Raw genomic sequence first — 17384 nt, 5'->3', positions numbered from 1 at the left:
TACTCATCTCACCATATGAAATATAACTTACTTCACCAATTATTAGTTATTTATTTGTATTGTTATTACTTATGGAGTATATTGTGAATACATTGAGAACAGGAAGTGAACAAAAGTTTTAGCAACTGCTATGTAAAGGAAAAGGGGTAGGATTAAATAAGCTCTGCTTCTTCCTACTCCATTGCGAACATGTTGAATAGAGAAACTGGAAATTGTGAAGTAACATGTTGCATGCATGCATGTTCGAAATAAACTCAAACTCAAACTGTGGTTATGGTGTTAATTATGGTATAGGTATATTTGGAACATGCATACAGTTACAGTAGAGTACATCACATATTTCCATTTCCTCATTACAGCATGTCCGAAAAGGAGTAGGAAGAAACAGACCTTCTTTAGTTTCTGTTTCATAGCCATTTCTCACACTTTTGTTTGTACTAAATTTGTAACACTAACTTTAAATAAATAAAAAAGTAAATAATAAATAAGGTTCTTAGAAGTACATAGTTAAAGCGTGTTATTTTTCAACTAATGACAAGAATAATATGACCTCATTTTTAAAATAAGGTTCAAGAAGCTTATCAGGATCGTTCTTCTTTGTACTTTGTAAACACTTTGGGTTTGAACAGTTTCTTAAACTGGATCATATTAGTACAGGGACTTGTTTGCTTAATCTATTATATCCATAATTTAATTTGTACATAATTGTAATTGTTTGCAAATGCACAAAATCATTGAATTTCAATATTTATGATTCAATAAATGTTATCTATTTCCAACATTATGTATTATTCTAACTGACCCCTTTTGAAACACGGTTAGTGAGTGAAGCATACTTTTGTAGTTATTTCCCCATATTTCTACACAATAACTCAGATATGGTAACACTAGCAAGCAATAGAGAATATGGAGTGATTTTTGGTCCATTACATATTTGCTGTATTCATTATTGAAGTATTTCTTGCCACCTTATGTCATACTTGCCAACCTTGAGACCTCCGATTTCAGGAGGTGGGGGGGGTTAAGAGGGGAGGAGTATATTTACAGCTAGAATTCACCAAGTCAAGTATTTCATATATATATATATATATATATATATATATATATATATATATATATATATATATATATATATATAAGAAATACTTGACTTCAAGGTTGGGGGCGTGGTTAAGAGGGGAGGAGTATATTTACAGCTAGAATTCACCAAGTCAAGTATTTCATATATATATATATATATATATATAAGAAATATATATATATATAAGTCAAGTATTTCATATATATATATATATATATATATGTATATATATATATATATATATATATATATATATATATATATATATATATATATATATATATATAAGAAATTCTAGCTATAAATATATATTTATTTTATTATATATATATATATATATATATATATATATATTTACGTATATATATAATAAAATAAATATATATTTATAGCTATAATTCACTGAAATTCAAGTATATATATATATATATATATATATATATATATATATATATATATATATATATATATATATATATATATATATAAATAAATAAAAGAAATACTTGAATTTCAGTGTTCATTTATTTACACATATACACACACATAACACTCATCACTCATTGTTGAGTTAAGTCCATCCTTGTTCTATTCTCTGTCACTATTTTTCTAACCATGCTGAACACCCTCTCTGATGATGCATTGCTGTGTGGCACGCACAAAAGTGCTTTCATCAAATGCACTAGAGTCTGGTATCTTCCATCTCTCACTAGCATGGCCCAAAACCGGTCAATCTTTGCTTCCTGATGAAGATCTTCACTGCCAAGCACTTGGTACTCCACTACTTCTTCCCGGAGGCTATCCAGGTCCAATCGCAGCTGCGGCTTGGAACTTACAAGCGTATTTCTTCATTTTACTCGTCGTCGGCGTCGCCATGGCTGTATCTTCCTCGTTCTTCTGCTTCGTCTCCTTGTTGTGGGCGCAGTTTTGCACTGCACTCTCTAAAAGCCCTAGATGTTATTGTCACATATGCATGTACAGTAGATGGCAGTATTGTCCTGTTTAAGAGTGTCACAATATTGCTGTTTACGGCAGACGAACTGCTTTACGGTAGACGAAAACGTGACTGCTGTTGTTGTGTGTTGTTACCGCGCTGGGAGGACGTTAATGAAACTGCCTAACAATAAACCCACATAAGAAACCAAGAACTCACCCTTGATCATTCTACAGTTATAACGTGATTGGGCAGGCACGCTGTTTATATTGTGGGAAAGCTGACTCAGGTCCGCATGGAGCTGGAGGGGGCGTGGCCTCCAGCTCCGCCTGAATTTCGGGAGATTTTCGAGAGAAAATTTGTCCTTGGAGGTTTTCGGGGGAGGCGCTGAATTTCGGGAGTCTCCCGGAAAATCCGGGAGGGTTGGCAAGTATGCCTTATGTTGCATATTTTTTATTATGAGATTACCAGTTCATTCTATCGTATATTACAATGCCCCAAAATCAGTGACGTGCGGTGAGGTTGATGGCTGGTGAGGCACTGACTTCATCACAGTCAGATTTACAAACATATGAACCCTAAAGAGTATCTTATTCACCATTTGATTGGCAGCAGTTAACGGGTTATGTTTAAAAGCTCATACCGGCTTTCTTCCCTGCTTGGCACTCAGCATCAAGGGTTTGAATTGGGGGTTAAATCACCAAAAATGATTCCTGGGCACGGCGCCGCTGCTGCCCACTGCTCCCCTCACCTCCCAGGGGGTGATCAAGGGGATGGGTCAAATGCAGAGGACACACTTCACCACACTTAGTGTGTGTGTGACAATCATTGGTACTTTAACTTAACTTTAACTTTACACATACAAACTGTAGCACACAAAAAAGCACATTTAATAAAAAAAACGTTATTATGGTCTTACCTTTACTTATAAATGAAGTCCATGCGCAGCTCCTTTTGAACAAAAGCATCGATAACTTGTTTATAGAAGTCTTCCTTATCTTTCTTCAGTTTTAAAAGTCTCTCTGTCTCGATGGAGATGTTCCTTTAAGTATTACCTCCTGCTTCGACTGAAAGTCCAGTTTAGAAAACTGTTTTGTTTTAGATATGTAATCCTCCATGTTAATAGTCCAGGCAAGAGGAAAAAATAAACAATCGCTGCTAACTGTTGCTGCTTGTTGTCACTTCTTCTGCAGCCGAGTAGTCGCAAGAATGATCTCTGGGATCACTACCGCCCTCTACCACAAGGAGGCGGGATTACTGCGAGCCTCACACAGTGCGTCTTTTGCAGCCGTTTTATGATTGCTCAGCACAAGAAATACGTTACACACATACAGTTGTTGACAAAATACACTGTACATTATATACCTCAGCTAACTAAACTTTGGAAATGTATAATATAGTTCATATAGCAATACGGTCTCACTGCACAGCAGGCCAGCAGTTTGCCGAGTCATTGCGCAATCCATGGTGAGGCTCAACTCAGTGACGTGCCTCAACTGGCTGCTGACTCACCGCAAGTCTCTTCTCAGTATTTGAACGGCAAATGTGAAAATTCAGCGATTTTGAATAAAAATAATCTAAAACTGGTGAAGTTAAATGAAAAATAACTTTATAGTATAATCACTGGATACATATAACAATTTAATTATTATTTTTTCTTTTTACATTTTTTTTCTTTCCATGATGGCACGTGAGGCCCCGCCTCACCTGCCTCCCCTGACTGCACGTCACTTCCCAAAATTGACCTGTATATCAACCAAGCAGGGGCACCCGTGGGTTATTCAAAAGTCTTACATACAACTTTCGTTATTTAAGAACTTCAATTGTCTGAGATGTCTGAAATGTTCAAAAGGGACCTCGTATTCAATGTCTTATGGGACCAAGTCAGGGAAATGTCTCCATCCCTTTTTGTGTATTTTAACCGCCATTTTATTAGTTGTAGAGTAAAAAAAGCCAAATGTAAGTTAATGATACTGAGGTATCAATACCAGATCTTTATGCTCTAATTTAGTTTTTCAAATTAAAATATCAATACTTTAGTTATTTGAAATCATTTATATCGGGACGGCGTGGTGCAGTTGGGAGAGTGGCCGTGCTAGCAACCTTAGGGTTCCTGGTTCAATCCCCACCTTCTACCAACCTCGTCACCACCGTTGTGTCCTTGAGCAAGACACTTCACCCTTGCTCCTGATGGGTCGTGGTTAGGGCCTTGCATGGCAGCTCCCACCATCAGTGTGTGAATGTGTGTGTGAATGGGTGAATGTGGAAATAGTGTCAAAGCGCTTTGAGTACCTTGAAGGTAGAAAAGCGCTACATGTATAACCCATTTACCATATCATTAACTGGGACACAGTGTACTTTTTCTTCCGCCTAGTCAAGTACATAATGTCCAAGTGCAGGGGCACACTGTCCTGTGCTCTGTCATTCAGTCTGTCATTTGTTTATTTAAGAAAACTACTGGCAATGAAAAATTATTCACTCAGTATTATGAAACAGCAAGTGCATGTATCTTTTTATTGTAGGCTATTTGTTGACTAGTGTTACCATATCGGAGTTATTGTGTAGAAATATGGGGAAAAAACTACAAATGTGCACTTTATTAACTAACTGTGTTACAAAAAAGATCAATTAGAATAATACATAATGGATGTCGTTGTGGCTTGTGCAGCCCTTTGAGACACTCGTGATTTAGGGCTATATAAGTAAACTTTTATTGATTGATTGATTTGCAGTTTTAGAGCTTTCAAATTATAATGAGCACAAGTAGTTCTGCTGTAGTAGGCTATACTGTATGTTGAACTCATGTAAATGTATAAGTTCACAAAGTATGACCGATTATATCAAATATAATGACATACAGTCACAATCAAAAGTTGACATACACTTGTAAAGAACATAATGTCATGGCTGTCTCTCGAGTTTCCAATAATTTCTACAACTGTTATTTTTTTGTGATAGAGTGATTGGAGCACATACTTGTTGGTCACAAAAAACATTCATTCTTTTATGAATTTATTATGGGTCTACTGAAAATGTAACCAAATCTGCTGGGTCAAAAGTATACATACAGCAATGTTAATATTTGGTTACATGTCCCTTGGCAAGTTTCACTGCAATGAGGTGCTTTTGGTAGCCATCCACAAGCTTCTGGCAAGCTTCTGGTTGAATTTTTGACCACTTCTCTTGACAAAATTGGTGCAGTTCAGCTAAATTTGTTGGTTTTCTGACATGGACTTGTTTCTTCAGCATTGTCCACACATTTAAGTCAGGACTTTGGGAAGGCCATTGTAAAACCTTATATCTATCCTGATTTAGCCATTCCTTTACCACTTTTGACGTGTGTTTGAGGTCATTGTCCTGTTGGAACACCCAACTGCGCCCAAGACCCAACCTACGGGCTGATGATTTTAGGTTGTCCTGAAGAATTTGGAGGTAAACCTCCTTTTTCATTGTCCCATTTAAAGCACCAGTTCCATTGGCAGCAAAACAGGCCCAGAGCATAATACTACCACCACCATGCTTGACGGTAGGCTGGTGTTCCTGGGATTAAAGGCCTCACCTTTACTCCTCCAAACATAATGTTGGGTATTGTGGCCAAACAGCTCCATTTTTTTTTCATCTGACCACAGAACTTTTTTCCAGAAGGTCTTATTTTTGTGCACATGATGTCAGATAATGCATGCTATGCATGTATTGTATTTTATGTATCATTTTTTTGTATTTATCTATTTTATGTCTTATAAGTATTATATTCATTTGTTATTTGTATATTAAAAAAAAATTAAATCATTTGAATACCAGAAAATGAATGTTCATGACATTCAATTATATTCTAAACATCTTTTGAATATTAATTTTTTCTTTGAATATTCTTAAAATAAACAATTGTCATTAGTTGTAGAATATCACTATAATATTTCGTTTTTGAATTATGTACTATTTTTTATATTTGTATAATACAAATATATATAAAGAAGGAAAATTTATTTTTAACTGTTATGATATATTTCTTGAAAAAGTAAAACAACCTCCTACAGTATTTACATCATTCATCCATCACTTATGTGTCGTCACTCACTTTCTTTCCTTCTCGTTGTCATGGTGATCAGAGCGCATCAACCAGACAGTGGAGATCATTAAACACACGGTGGACATCGAGGAGAAAGGAGTCAAGCTCAAGCTGACCATTGTGGACACGCCAGGCTTTGGAGACGCCGTCAACAACAACGAGTGGTAAGTCCGTTTTGTCTGTTTGCGCCTCGAGGAGCTTTAAATGTGCTGATGTCATCGTGTGTGTGTGTGTGTGTGTGTGTGTGTGTGTGTGTGTGTGTGTGTGTGTGTGTGTGTGTGTGTGTGTGTGTGTGTGTGTGTGTGTGTGTGTGTCTGTGTGTGTGTGTGTGTGTGTGTGTGTGTGTGTGTGTCCTCCTAAAGCTGGAGGCCCATTACAGACTACATTGATCAGCAGTTTGAGCAGTACTTCCGCGATGAGAGCGGCCTCAACAGGAAGAACATCCAGGACAATCGTGTCCACTGCTGCCTGTATTTTATCCCGCCATTTGGTCACGGGTAATAACACACGCACACACACACACACACACACACACACACACACACACACACACACACACACACATTCCTGTATTTCTCCCCTTCTTGAGACCTCCGAAAAATGCCTACGTCTTTAGGACCGCCTTTTCTAGATATATAAAGATTTGTATTTACAACATTAATAATATACTGTATACAAACCGTGCAAATATAAAAAAGCTAAGCTTTTAGTAATTTTGTTTTGTTTTGTTTGTAATTGTTTTTTAATCTTCATTATTTACTTCAAGTTATTACAGTACGGTATGTTTCTATATATATATATTTACATTTTTTAAATTCATTTTAGCCAAAGGGTGCGCATTTAAATTTCTTACACACACTTGTTATTTCATATGTTGGCCAGAGGGGGAGCACTTAAAATGTTTACACACACTTGTTATTTCATATGTTGGCCAGAAGGGGAGCACTTTTAAAACCGACACACAGTCAATTTGAAAAATCCCTCCTTTTTTGGACCACCCTAATTTTGATAGATTTCACCACCAGGGGTGCAAATGAGACATTATCTATTAGATGCATTAGATGTTTTCTGTATTGGGACCATGATTTATGTCCTAACTTGTTCACCGGTCCTCATATGGAAGGTACTTTTCTTTGTTGATGTCTCAAGAAGGGTAGAAATACAAGCACACACACGCACACACACACACACACACACACACACACACACACACACACACACACACACACACACACATACATTTTTGTATTTGTTGCCTCCTGGAGACCTCCGAAAAATGCCTACCACTTTAGGACCACCCTTTCTAGATATATAAAGTTTTTTATTTACAACATTAATAATATATACATACTATGCAAATATGAAAAAAGGTAAGCGTTTTAGTTAATCATTTTATTTTTGGAATTTTTTGTTTGTAATTGGTTTTTAATCTTCATTATTTACTTCAAGTTATTACAGTATGTCTCTATATGCATATTTATTTTATTTTTTTTAATTAATTTTGGCCAAAGGAGGCGCATTTCAATTTCTTACACACACTTGTTATTTCATATGTTGACCAGAGGGGGAGCACTTTTAAAACCGACACACAGTCAATTTGAAAAATCCCTCCTTTTTGGGACCACCCTCATTTTGATAGATTTCACCACCAGGGGTGCAAATGAGATCTCTATTTTTTGTTTTTTTGTGTAATGTGCTTAAGGCCAATGACAAACGAGTCACGGAACACAGATGGCCCCTGTGCCGCACTTTGGGCAACCCAGCTATAGAAGCTAACTGTTAATGGCCACTATAGTCTTAGTACCGTAGTGTATTTGTTCATCCTATGGTCACATATGGGACGTGGGTTGTCTTACGTCAGCACCGGAAGTTGTAAAATCAGCTGTTCACCTGGCGGGTTTTTTCGGGGATGAATAGGGAAGTTCTTCTTTAGCTGCCGTCTTGTTTTATCATATATTGCTGCCTTTGAACCTCTCATTGTTTACTTTTGTATGCACATTAAGTCAACAAAAAATCCTGACTTTGGAGCAATGTTCACACACGCTAAAGTTAAAAAGTTAAAGTACCAATGATTGTCAGACACACACTAGGTGTGGCGAAATTATTCTCTGCATTTGACCCATCACCCTTGATCCCCCCCTGGGAGGTGAGGGGAGCAGTGAGCAGCAGCGGCGGTCACGCCCGGGAATCATTTTTGGTGATTTATTAATAATAATAATAACTGGGATTTATATAGCGCTTTTCTAAGTACCCAAAGTCGCTTTACATGTAGATTTAACCCCCATTCCAACCCTTAAAGCTGAGTGCCAAGCAGGGAGGTAATGGGTCCCATTTTTTCAGTCTTTGAACTCACAACCTACCAATCTCAGAGCGGACACTCTAACCACTCGACCACTGAGTAGGTATCTAGTATTTGGCTCTCTAGTAGATGCAATGGTTTTCCTTGTTGGGACCATGATTTCGGTCCTAACTTGTTCACCGGTCCTCATATGGAAGATACTTTTCCTTGTTGATGTCTCAAGAAGGGTAAAAACACACACACACACACACACACACACACACACGCCTATGCTGAATATACATATCTTTCCCCAGGCTGCGTCCAGTCGATGTTGAGTTCATGAAAGCTCTGCACGAAAAAGTGAACATCATCCCTCTCATTGCCAAAGCCGACTGCCTCACGCCTAACGAAATCAAGAAGCTAAAGGACCGAGTGAGTGGAAACGCTACAATCTTGCATGTCTGACTTTAACGCCGCTTCTCACTGGATTGTATGTGTGTGTGTGTATATAGATACGAGAGGAAATAGACAAGTTTGGCATCAAAGTCTACCAATTTCCTGAATGCGACTCGGATGAGGATGAAGAGTTCAAACAACTGGACAAAGAGCTAAAGGTGAGCACAGAATGTCTCACTATTTTATTGCAAAAGTAAGTTTGTATACCGGAAAGGGTTCCAAGTGTGCTAAGCTGATATCATAATAGTGATGGAATGATGAAAATAAACATGCACCAAGGAGTTTTGAGATAAGAGCTGCCTCGACTAATTATTAGGCTTTTTTTAAATCATTAATCGGCGTAGCAAATGTCACAGTGAACCCAGAAAGAACCGCCTAAAACATGTAATCTGACTCACTAGCACAGGCCTGGGCAATTATTTTGACTCGGGGGCCAAATTTAGAGAAAAAAATGTCTGGGGCCAGTACCGGTATATGTATTTTTAGGAAAACTAATACAAAACCTCACCATAAAGTCTGATTGAATGCTAAAAACATTATGACAGACCGCCTTAAAAACGGAATGGAATTTTAAATTTTTCTATGAACGATAAAACCCTGAATATTGACAACATATGAACGTCACACCCCCTCTCAATCGACAAATTTTACAATCAAGCAAAATGCAACAAAAATGCAACAAACACAGCAAAATATCAACGTGAAGGGTAAAAAAACAAAAAACATCTACAATCTGATATACCGGGTATGTCATATATCACTAAGCTTTAGAACTTTCTTGTAAAAATCTCCTTCCGCGTCTGTCCCTGACACCCACATTTCAGGCTCTGGAAACACTCTGTGGAAACGCTCCCCACCCACACTGCTTGGTGCCTCGTCTGACCTGCTGTGACATAGATTACCATAGTAACTAGTAGGGTTGTACGGTATACGGGTATTAGTATAGTACCAGTCCGCCACACCCTAAGATTTTGTGTTAAATAAAGCCAATAATGAAATTTTTTCTGGTCCCCTTTATTTAGAAAAGTATCGAAAAGTACCGAAAAGTATGGAAATAATATTGGTATCAGGACAACACTAGTCACTAAAATCTCATGCAAAAGCGCAGATTCCAACCATTGAAATACTTCGTATAGTTCAAGACTTATGGTAATTAGAAAACATCACTGCACATCATAATGGCAGCTACACTTTACATCTTAAAGATCTAAAAAAAATATTTGGGAATGTCCGGCGGGCCAGATTGAAAAGCTTAACAGGCCGCATGTGGCCCCCGTACCTTAATTTGCCCAGGTCTGCACTAGCATTATCTTATAGCTAGAGATTGACATAACTTGGTTTTGCAAGCATGGAAAGGAAGAAAGTGAGTGTGAAGGACAGCAATGAGAAGAAGTGGATGATATTCATTGAATTAAAAAAATTAATCGTCAAAAACATGACTGAGCGTGTCGCCAACTTGACGAAACACTGCTAGGCTGCACCATACTGAAGCAGAATGAGTCTGTCAAAAATGTTGGTGATCATTTATTCATAAAAATATGGAGAAGCTGCTGAATGTGTGTTTGACAGGGAATACCGTAGATGACCACTCTCCAAAGTAAATATTGTACATCATTAATTATTACATTACCTAACAAAACAAATGTAGTTGTTTGCAATACATTCTATTGTATTATTTTTATATAATAGTTCTTATCTAAAAGCTTTTGTTTTTTTAAAGGCATGTTACATGTTCAGATGGTCCGGTTGGGGGGGGGGGGCAAGCACCAATTAAACTGATTTCAGTTTGTTTCAATGTGGGACGTTGATTTGAGATACAAGTGTTTTGAGTTAAAAGCATATGTGCAGAGCATACCACACACTGACCTCAACATTCGGTAGACCTGCACATCTACTGAGATCACATACGAAAAATACAAAACCCAAAACCAGTGAAGTTGGCACGTTGTGTAATTCGTAAATTAAAAACAGAATAAAATGATTTGCAAATCCTTTTCAACTTATATTCAATTGAATAGACTGCAAAGACAAGATATTTAATGTTCGAACTGAGAAACTAAATTTTTTTTGCAAATAATCATTAACTTACAATTTAATGGCAGCAACACATTGCAAAAAAGTTGGCACAGGGGCATTTTCACCACTGTGTTACATGGCCTTTCCTTTTAACAACACTCAGTTTGGGAACTGAGGAGACCAATTTTTGAAGCTTTTCAGATGGAATTCTTTCCCATTCTTGCTTGATGTACAGCTTAAGTTGTTCAACCGTCCGGGGTCTCCGTTGTGGTATTTGATGCTTCATAATGCGCCACACATTTTCAATGGTAGACAGGTCTGGACTACAGGCAGGCCAGTCTAGTACCCGCACTCTTTTACTACGAAGCCACGCTGTTATAACACGTGCAGAATGTGGCTTGGCATTGTCTTGCTGAAATAAGCAGGGGCGTCCATGAAAAAGACGTTGCTTGGATGGCAACATATGTTGCTTCAAAACCTGTATGTACCTTTCAGCATTAATGGTGCCTTCACAGATGTGTAAGTTACCCATGCCTTGGGCACTAATACACCCCCGTACCATCACAGATGCTGGCTATTGAACTTTGCGCCTAGAACAGTCCAGATGGTTCTTTTCCTCTTTGGTCCAGACGACACAACGTCCACAGTTAGTGAAGTGAAGTGAATTATATTTATATAGCACTTTTCTCTAGTGACTCAAAGCGCTTTACATAGTGAAACCCAATATCTAAGTTACATTTAAACCAGTGTGGGTGGCACTGGGAGCAGGTGGGTGAAGTGTCTTGCCCAAGGACACAATGGTAGTGACTAGGATGGCGGAAGCGAGAATCGAACCTGGAACCCTCAAGTTGCTGGAACGGCCACTCTACCAACCAAGCCATGCCGCCAGTTCCCAAAAACAATTTGACATGTGGACTCGTCAGACCACAGAACACTTTTCCACTTTGCATCAGTCCATCTTGGATGAGCTCGGGCCCAGCGAAGCCGGCGGCGTTTCTGGGTGTTGTTGATAAATAGATTTTGCTTTGCATAGTAGAGTTTTAACTTGCACTTACAGATGTAGCGACGAACTGTAGTTACTGACAGTGGTTTTCTGAAGTGTTCCTGAGCCCAGGTGGTGATATCCTTTCCACACTGATGTCGCTTTTTGATGCAATACCGCCTGAGGGATCGAAGGTCACAGGCATTGTCGCTTACGTGCAGTGATTTCTCCAGATTCTCTGAACCTTTTGATGATATTGATGATATTACAGACCGTAGATGGTGAAATCCCTAAATTTCATGCAATAACTCGTTGAGAAATGTTGTTCTTAAACTGTTGGACATTTTGCTCACGCATTTGTTGACAAAGTGGTGACCCTCGCCCCATCCTTGTTTGTGAATGACTGAGCATTTCATGGAAGCTGCCTTTATACCCAATCATGGCACCCACCTGTTCCCAGTTAGCCTGTTCACCTGTGGGATGTTCCAAATAAGTGTTTGATGAGCATTCATCAACTTTCTCAGTCTTTTTTGCCACTTGTGCCAGCTTTTTTGAAACATGTTGCAGGCATCAAATTCCAAATGAGCTAATATTTGAGTCACGTCTGTGTGTGTGTGTGTGTGTGTGTGTGTGTGTGTGTGTGTGTGTGTGTGTGTGTGTGTGTGTGTGTGTGTGTGTGTGTGTGTGTGTTTGTGTTTGTGTGTATCTGCAGGAGTGCACCCCCTTTGCCGTGATTGGCAGTAACACAGTGGTGGAGGCTCGGGGGCAGCGAGTGCGAGGGCGGCTTTACCCGTGGGGCATCGTTGAAGGTAAACCTTTAAGTCTGACAGCAGCTGTTATAATTTGAAGGATGTATACAAATGTGTTTGCATCGACAGTGGAGAACCAGTCCCACTGTGACTTTGTCAAGCTGAGGAACATGCTGATCCGCTCGCACATGCACGACCTCAAAGACGTGACCTGCGACGTCCACTATGAAAACTACAGAGCACAGTGCATACAGGAGATGACCAGGTACTCTGTGTGTGCTGACACATTAAAACTCCACAATCTGAGAGTCGTGTCATATAACTGCTGATGCATGCAGTTTTCCTGCTTCACTTCTCTCCCTCCTGTTGCGCACACAGTAAACTGTCTCAGGACAACCGCATGGAGTCTCCCATCCCCATCCTGCCCTTGTCCACCCCGGATGTGGACACTGAAAAATTGATTAAAATGAAAGATGAGGAGGTAAGACACAGATTACTTTCAGACAACAACATATATGTACATTTTTTTATGGGAAATGTAATGGTTAAAATATTTGCATCTTGTCAAGTAACTTTCTAACCAGCCTTGCTTTCTCTCTCTCTTTCTCTCTCTCTCTCTCTCTCTCTCTCTCTCTCTCTCTCTCTCTCTCTCTCTCTCTCTCTCTCTCTCTCTCTGTATAAATATAAATATATATATATATATATATATATACATACATACATATATGTGCATATCTATGTATGTGTATATATGTGCATATATATGTATGTATATATATATATGTATGTATATATATATATATATATGTGCATATATATGTATGTATATATATATATGTATGTATATATGTATGTATATATATATACATATATGTATATATATATATATATATATACATATATGTATATAGTCGAGGTTTCTGTGGTTTATCAGCTATACAGTGCTCAATACCCGGAGTAGAGCGGAATAAACGTTAGGGCAGGAAAATACTCAGAGGCTATATCATCCCTACAAGCCTGTTTCGCAGGTTTCCCTGACCTTGACGAGCAGGGAAACCTGGGAAACAGGCTTGTAGGGATGATATAGGCTCTGTGTTTTTTCCTGACCTAACGTATATATGTATATACATATGTATATAGATAGATGGATATAAATAAATTATACCAATATATATATATATATATATATATATATATATAGTCTATTTTTTATAATTGCCATATTTTTATTTTTGTTAACTAAAAGTTAAGATGTTAAGAGATTTCAATTAAGTTAAATTAACACTGCATTCTAAGTTAGCCGTATAAAAAGTCACTAATAAAAAAAAAAAATTCTGTATATATGAATTTCACATTATTTCTAAACTTTGATGTCAATTGCATTACATAAAATGTTGGAATTTTTTATTTAGTTATTTTTTTTTACTATTTTCAGACTTTATTAATGTAACATTTCAAATAGCTGCAGCTGGTGCGGAAACTATCTAACCAGTAACTTGAAAAGAAAACATATACAGCATATTATCTATGTGTTTGTATTATTGCCATTGTTTATATTGTAGATGATTAAGTTCAAATCAATTCAATTCAATTAACACTGCATCCTAAGTTGGCAATGTAAAAAGTCACTAATAGAAATAATGTTCAATTCAAAGTTAATCAATCAAAGTTTATTTATACAGCCCTTAATCACATGTGTCTCAAAGGGCTGCACAAGCCACAACGACATCAGATCCCACATCAGGGCAAGGAAAAACTCAACCCAATGGGATACAATGAGAAACCTTGGAGGGGACCGTAGATGTTCTGTCTATATGTCTATGAATGTTCCCATTCATCCAGCTCATGGCAATCTCAGTGCATTTTTTGCCATCGATTGAATGCCCTGAGGTTGTGTCTATATGGAAGTTGTGACTGAAGATCCAAACTAGAACTTTGGTCGCAGAGACTTACTGTACTGACATATGTAATGAATTATAACATTGTAGATTCACTAATGAAAAGGAACACAAATCAAATTTACTACAACAAATTCATAAAAAAAAACAATCCACCACAAAAACCATTTATACCTGCAATAGCTTTTGATATTCTTGCATCTCCTAAACTGTTCATACTTTTTGTGTGTTTAGCTGAAGAGGATGCAGGAGATGCTGACTAAGATGCAGCAGCAGATGCACGAGAAAGACTAGCAGCGCCACCTGGTGTTCTCTCGAACAACAACTTGAGACATTGTGAACGTCACACAGCATTTTCTTTTTTCTTTTTAATGAGTGGCTGCACATTTATCTTCATTGTGTTTGGTGTTTTTGTACAAGTCCAGGTCGTCTGCCTTTTTCTTTGCTTTTTGCCCCCCTTCCCTCCCCAACATAACATACATGATGAATGCTTAATTTAAATCACTAATAAGCGTATCTAATTTATATATTAAAAAAAAAAACAATGCTAACTTTTACGAATATTTTGTCAGGGTATTTGCAAGATGTTTTCTTGGTGACATTTGAATTTTTTTATTCTGTGAAAGTGCGTGTGAGTGTGTGTGTGTGTGTGTGTGTGTGTGTGTGTGTGTGTGTGTGTGTGTGTGTGTGTGTGTGTGTGTGTGTGTGTGTGTGTTGTGGGAGTCATTAATGTCTACAGGTCCATAACTTTTTTTTTTTTTGTCTTTGCACATCTGATAATCAGAATTTTTTATTTATATCATGTCAAGAAACTCAGCTTTTTTTCCCGAGCTGAGCTAATAATGCACTTATTGTCAGAGGTCAAAGATGTTAACTGTGAACATACGCCACTAATAACGATGAGAGGTTGCTTGTGTAAGCATGCTGCCGTGCTCCTAATGTGCTTGATACTCTTTATTACTTCACAGCTAACATTTAGGATTTTTGTTTTTGCTTTATGGTGTTGATGCTTCTGTTTTTTTTTTTTAAACATTGTTACTGAATTCTGCCCATGAAGAAGAACAATATGCGAGTGAGTGAAATTAAGTGCATCTTCTGTCCAATTTGACAAATAAACGTGTTTTTCGTCATTCTGTGCATTGGTATTGTGAAGATTGGAAGAGTTTGTTCATTATTTCCGTTCATCTAAGAGTTGCTGCTGCTGAACTATGTTCTCAGTCATTTATCTCCAGCAGCCATTCTTCCTCTGCAGTGCAACACCATCCTGTAATTACACTGTCCTGTATGAAAAGTAAGCAGACATAGGAAGACATATATAGACGTACTGTATTTTCTTGGAAAAAGGTAATCGGGCGAAGTATGAAAGCTGCCACTGTTTACATTACAGGTCAAACTTGGGTTGGAGAGAAGTTATGTACACGAGGGCACATGCCAATGGATCTATAAAGTTCTATCTAATCCAGGGGTGCCCAACATTTTTGACTTGGGGGCCGCATTGGGTTAAAAAACTTTGGCAGGGGGCCGGGCTGTATATATATATATATATATATATATATATATATATATATATATATATATGTATACAGTACATGTATATGTATATATATATACTCCGGCTTCCTCCCACTTCCAAAGACATGCACCTGGGGATAGGTTGATTGGCAACACTAAGTTGGCCCTAGTGTGTGAATGTGAGTGTGAATGTTGTCTGTCTATCTGTGTTGGCCCTGCGATGAGGTGGCGGCTTGTCCAGGGTGTACCCTGCCTTCCGCCCAATTGTAGCTGAGATAGGCTCCAGCACCCCCCGTGACCCCAAAGGGAATAAGCGGTAGAGAATGGATGGATATATATATATATATATATATATATATATATATATATATATATATATATATATATATATATATATATATATATATATATATAAATATATATATATATATATATATATATATATATATATATATATATATATATATATATATATATATATATATATATACACAGGTAAAAGCCAGTAAATTAGAATATTTTGAAAAACTTGATTTATTTCAGTAATTGCATTCAAAAGGTGTAACTTGTACATTATATTTATTCATTGCACACAGACTGATGCATTCAAATGTTTATTTCATTTAATTTTGATGATTTGAAGTGGCAACAAATGAAAATCCAAAATTCCGTGTGTCACAAAATTAGAATATTGTGTAAGGGTTAAATTTTGAAGACACCTGGTGCCACAAACTAATCAGCTGATTAACTCAAAACACCTGCAAAGGGCTTTAAATGGTCTCTCAGTCCAGTTCTGAAGCCTACACAAACATGGGGAAGACTTCAGATTTGACAGCTGTCCAAAAGGCAACCATCGACACATTGCACAAGGAGGGAAAGACACAAAAGGTTATTGCTGAAGAGGCTGGCTGTTCTCAGAGCTCTGTGTCCAAACACATTAATGGAGAGGCAAAGGGAAGGAAAAACTGTGGTCAGAAAAAGTGTACAAGCGATAGGGATCACCGCGCCCTGGTCAAGATTGTGAAAAAAAACCCATTCAAAAATGTGGGGGAGATTCAGAAGGAGTGGACAGCTGCTGGAGTCAGTGCTTCAAGATCCACCACCAAGAGACGCTTGAAAGACATGGGTTTCAACTGCCGCATACCTCGTGTCAAGCCACTGTTGACCAAGAAACAGCGCGAAAAGCGTCTCACCTGGGCTAAGGAAAAAAAGAGCTGGACTTCTGCTGAGTGGTCCAAAGTCATGTTTTCTGACGAAAGCAAATTTTGCATTTCCTTTGGAAATCGAGGTCCCAGAGTCTGGAGGAAGACAGGAGAGGCACAGGATCCACGTTGCCTGAAGTCTAGTGTAAAGTTTCCACCATCAGTGATGGTTTGGGGTGCCATGTCATCTGCTGGTGTCGGTCC

General features: G+C 37.9%; 1 protein-coding gene across 2 annotated transcripts in view; it reads left to right on the top strand.

The window, feature by feature from the left end:
- Nucleotides 1–15605, top strand: part of septin5a (septin 5a) — a 67860-nt gene extending 52255 nt beyond the window's left edge. For both annotated transcript variants that reach the window (XM_061928907.2, XM_061928906.2), the window contains 8 exons: nt 6125–6248; nt 6447–6581; nt 8680–8797; nt 8878–8979; nt 12532–12628; nt 12698–12833; nt 12947–13049; nt 14701–15605. In XM_061928907.2, coding sequence (XP_061784891.1) covers nt 6125–6248; nt 6447–6581; nt 8680–8797; nt 8878–8979; nt 12532–12628; nt 12698–12833; nt 12947–13049; nt 14701–14760 — 875 coding nt within the window. In that variant the 3' untranslated portion in view covers nt 14761–15605. The remainder of the gene's footprint in view (nt 1–6124; nt 6249–6446; nt 6582–8679; nt 8798–8877; nt 8980–12531; nt 12629–12697; nt 12834–12946; nt 13050–14700) is intronic.
- The last annotated feature ends 1779 nt before the right edge of the window (nt 15606–17384 follow it).

The sequence above is a fragment of the Nerophis lumbriciformis genome, linkage group LG33 (genome assembly GCF_033978685.3).
Source record: "Nerophis lumbriciformis linkage group LG33, RoL_Nlum_v2.1, whole genome shotgun sequence".
In the NCBI taxonomy this organism is placed as follows: Eukaryota; Metazoa; Chordata; class Actinopteri; order Syngnathiformes; family Syngnathidae; genus Nerophis; species Nerophis lumbriciformis.
Note: the sequence above shows the minus strand (reverse complement) of the source record. Positions and strands in the feature narration are given on the sequence as shown.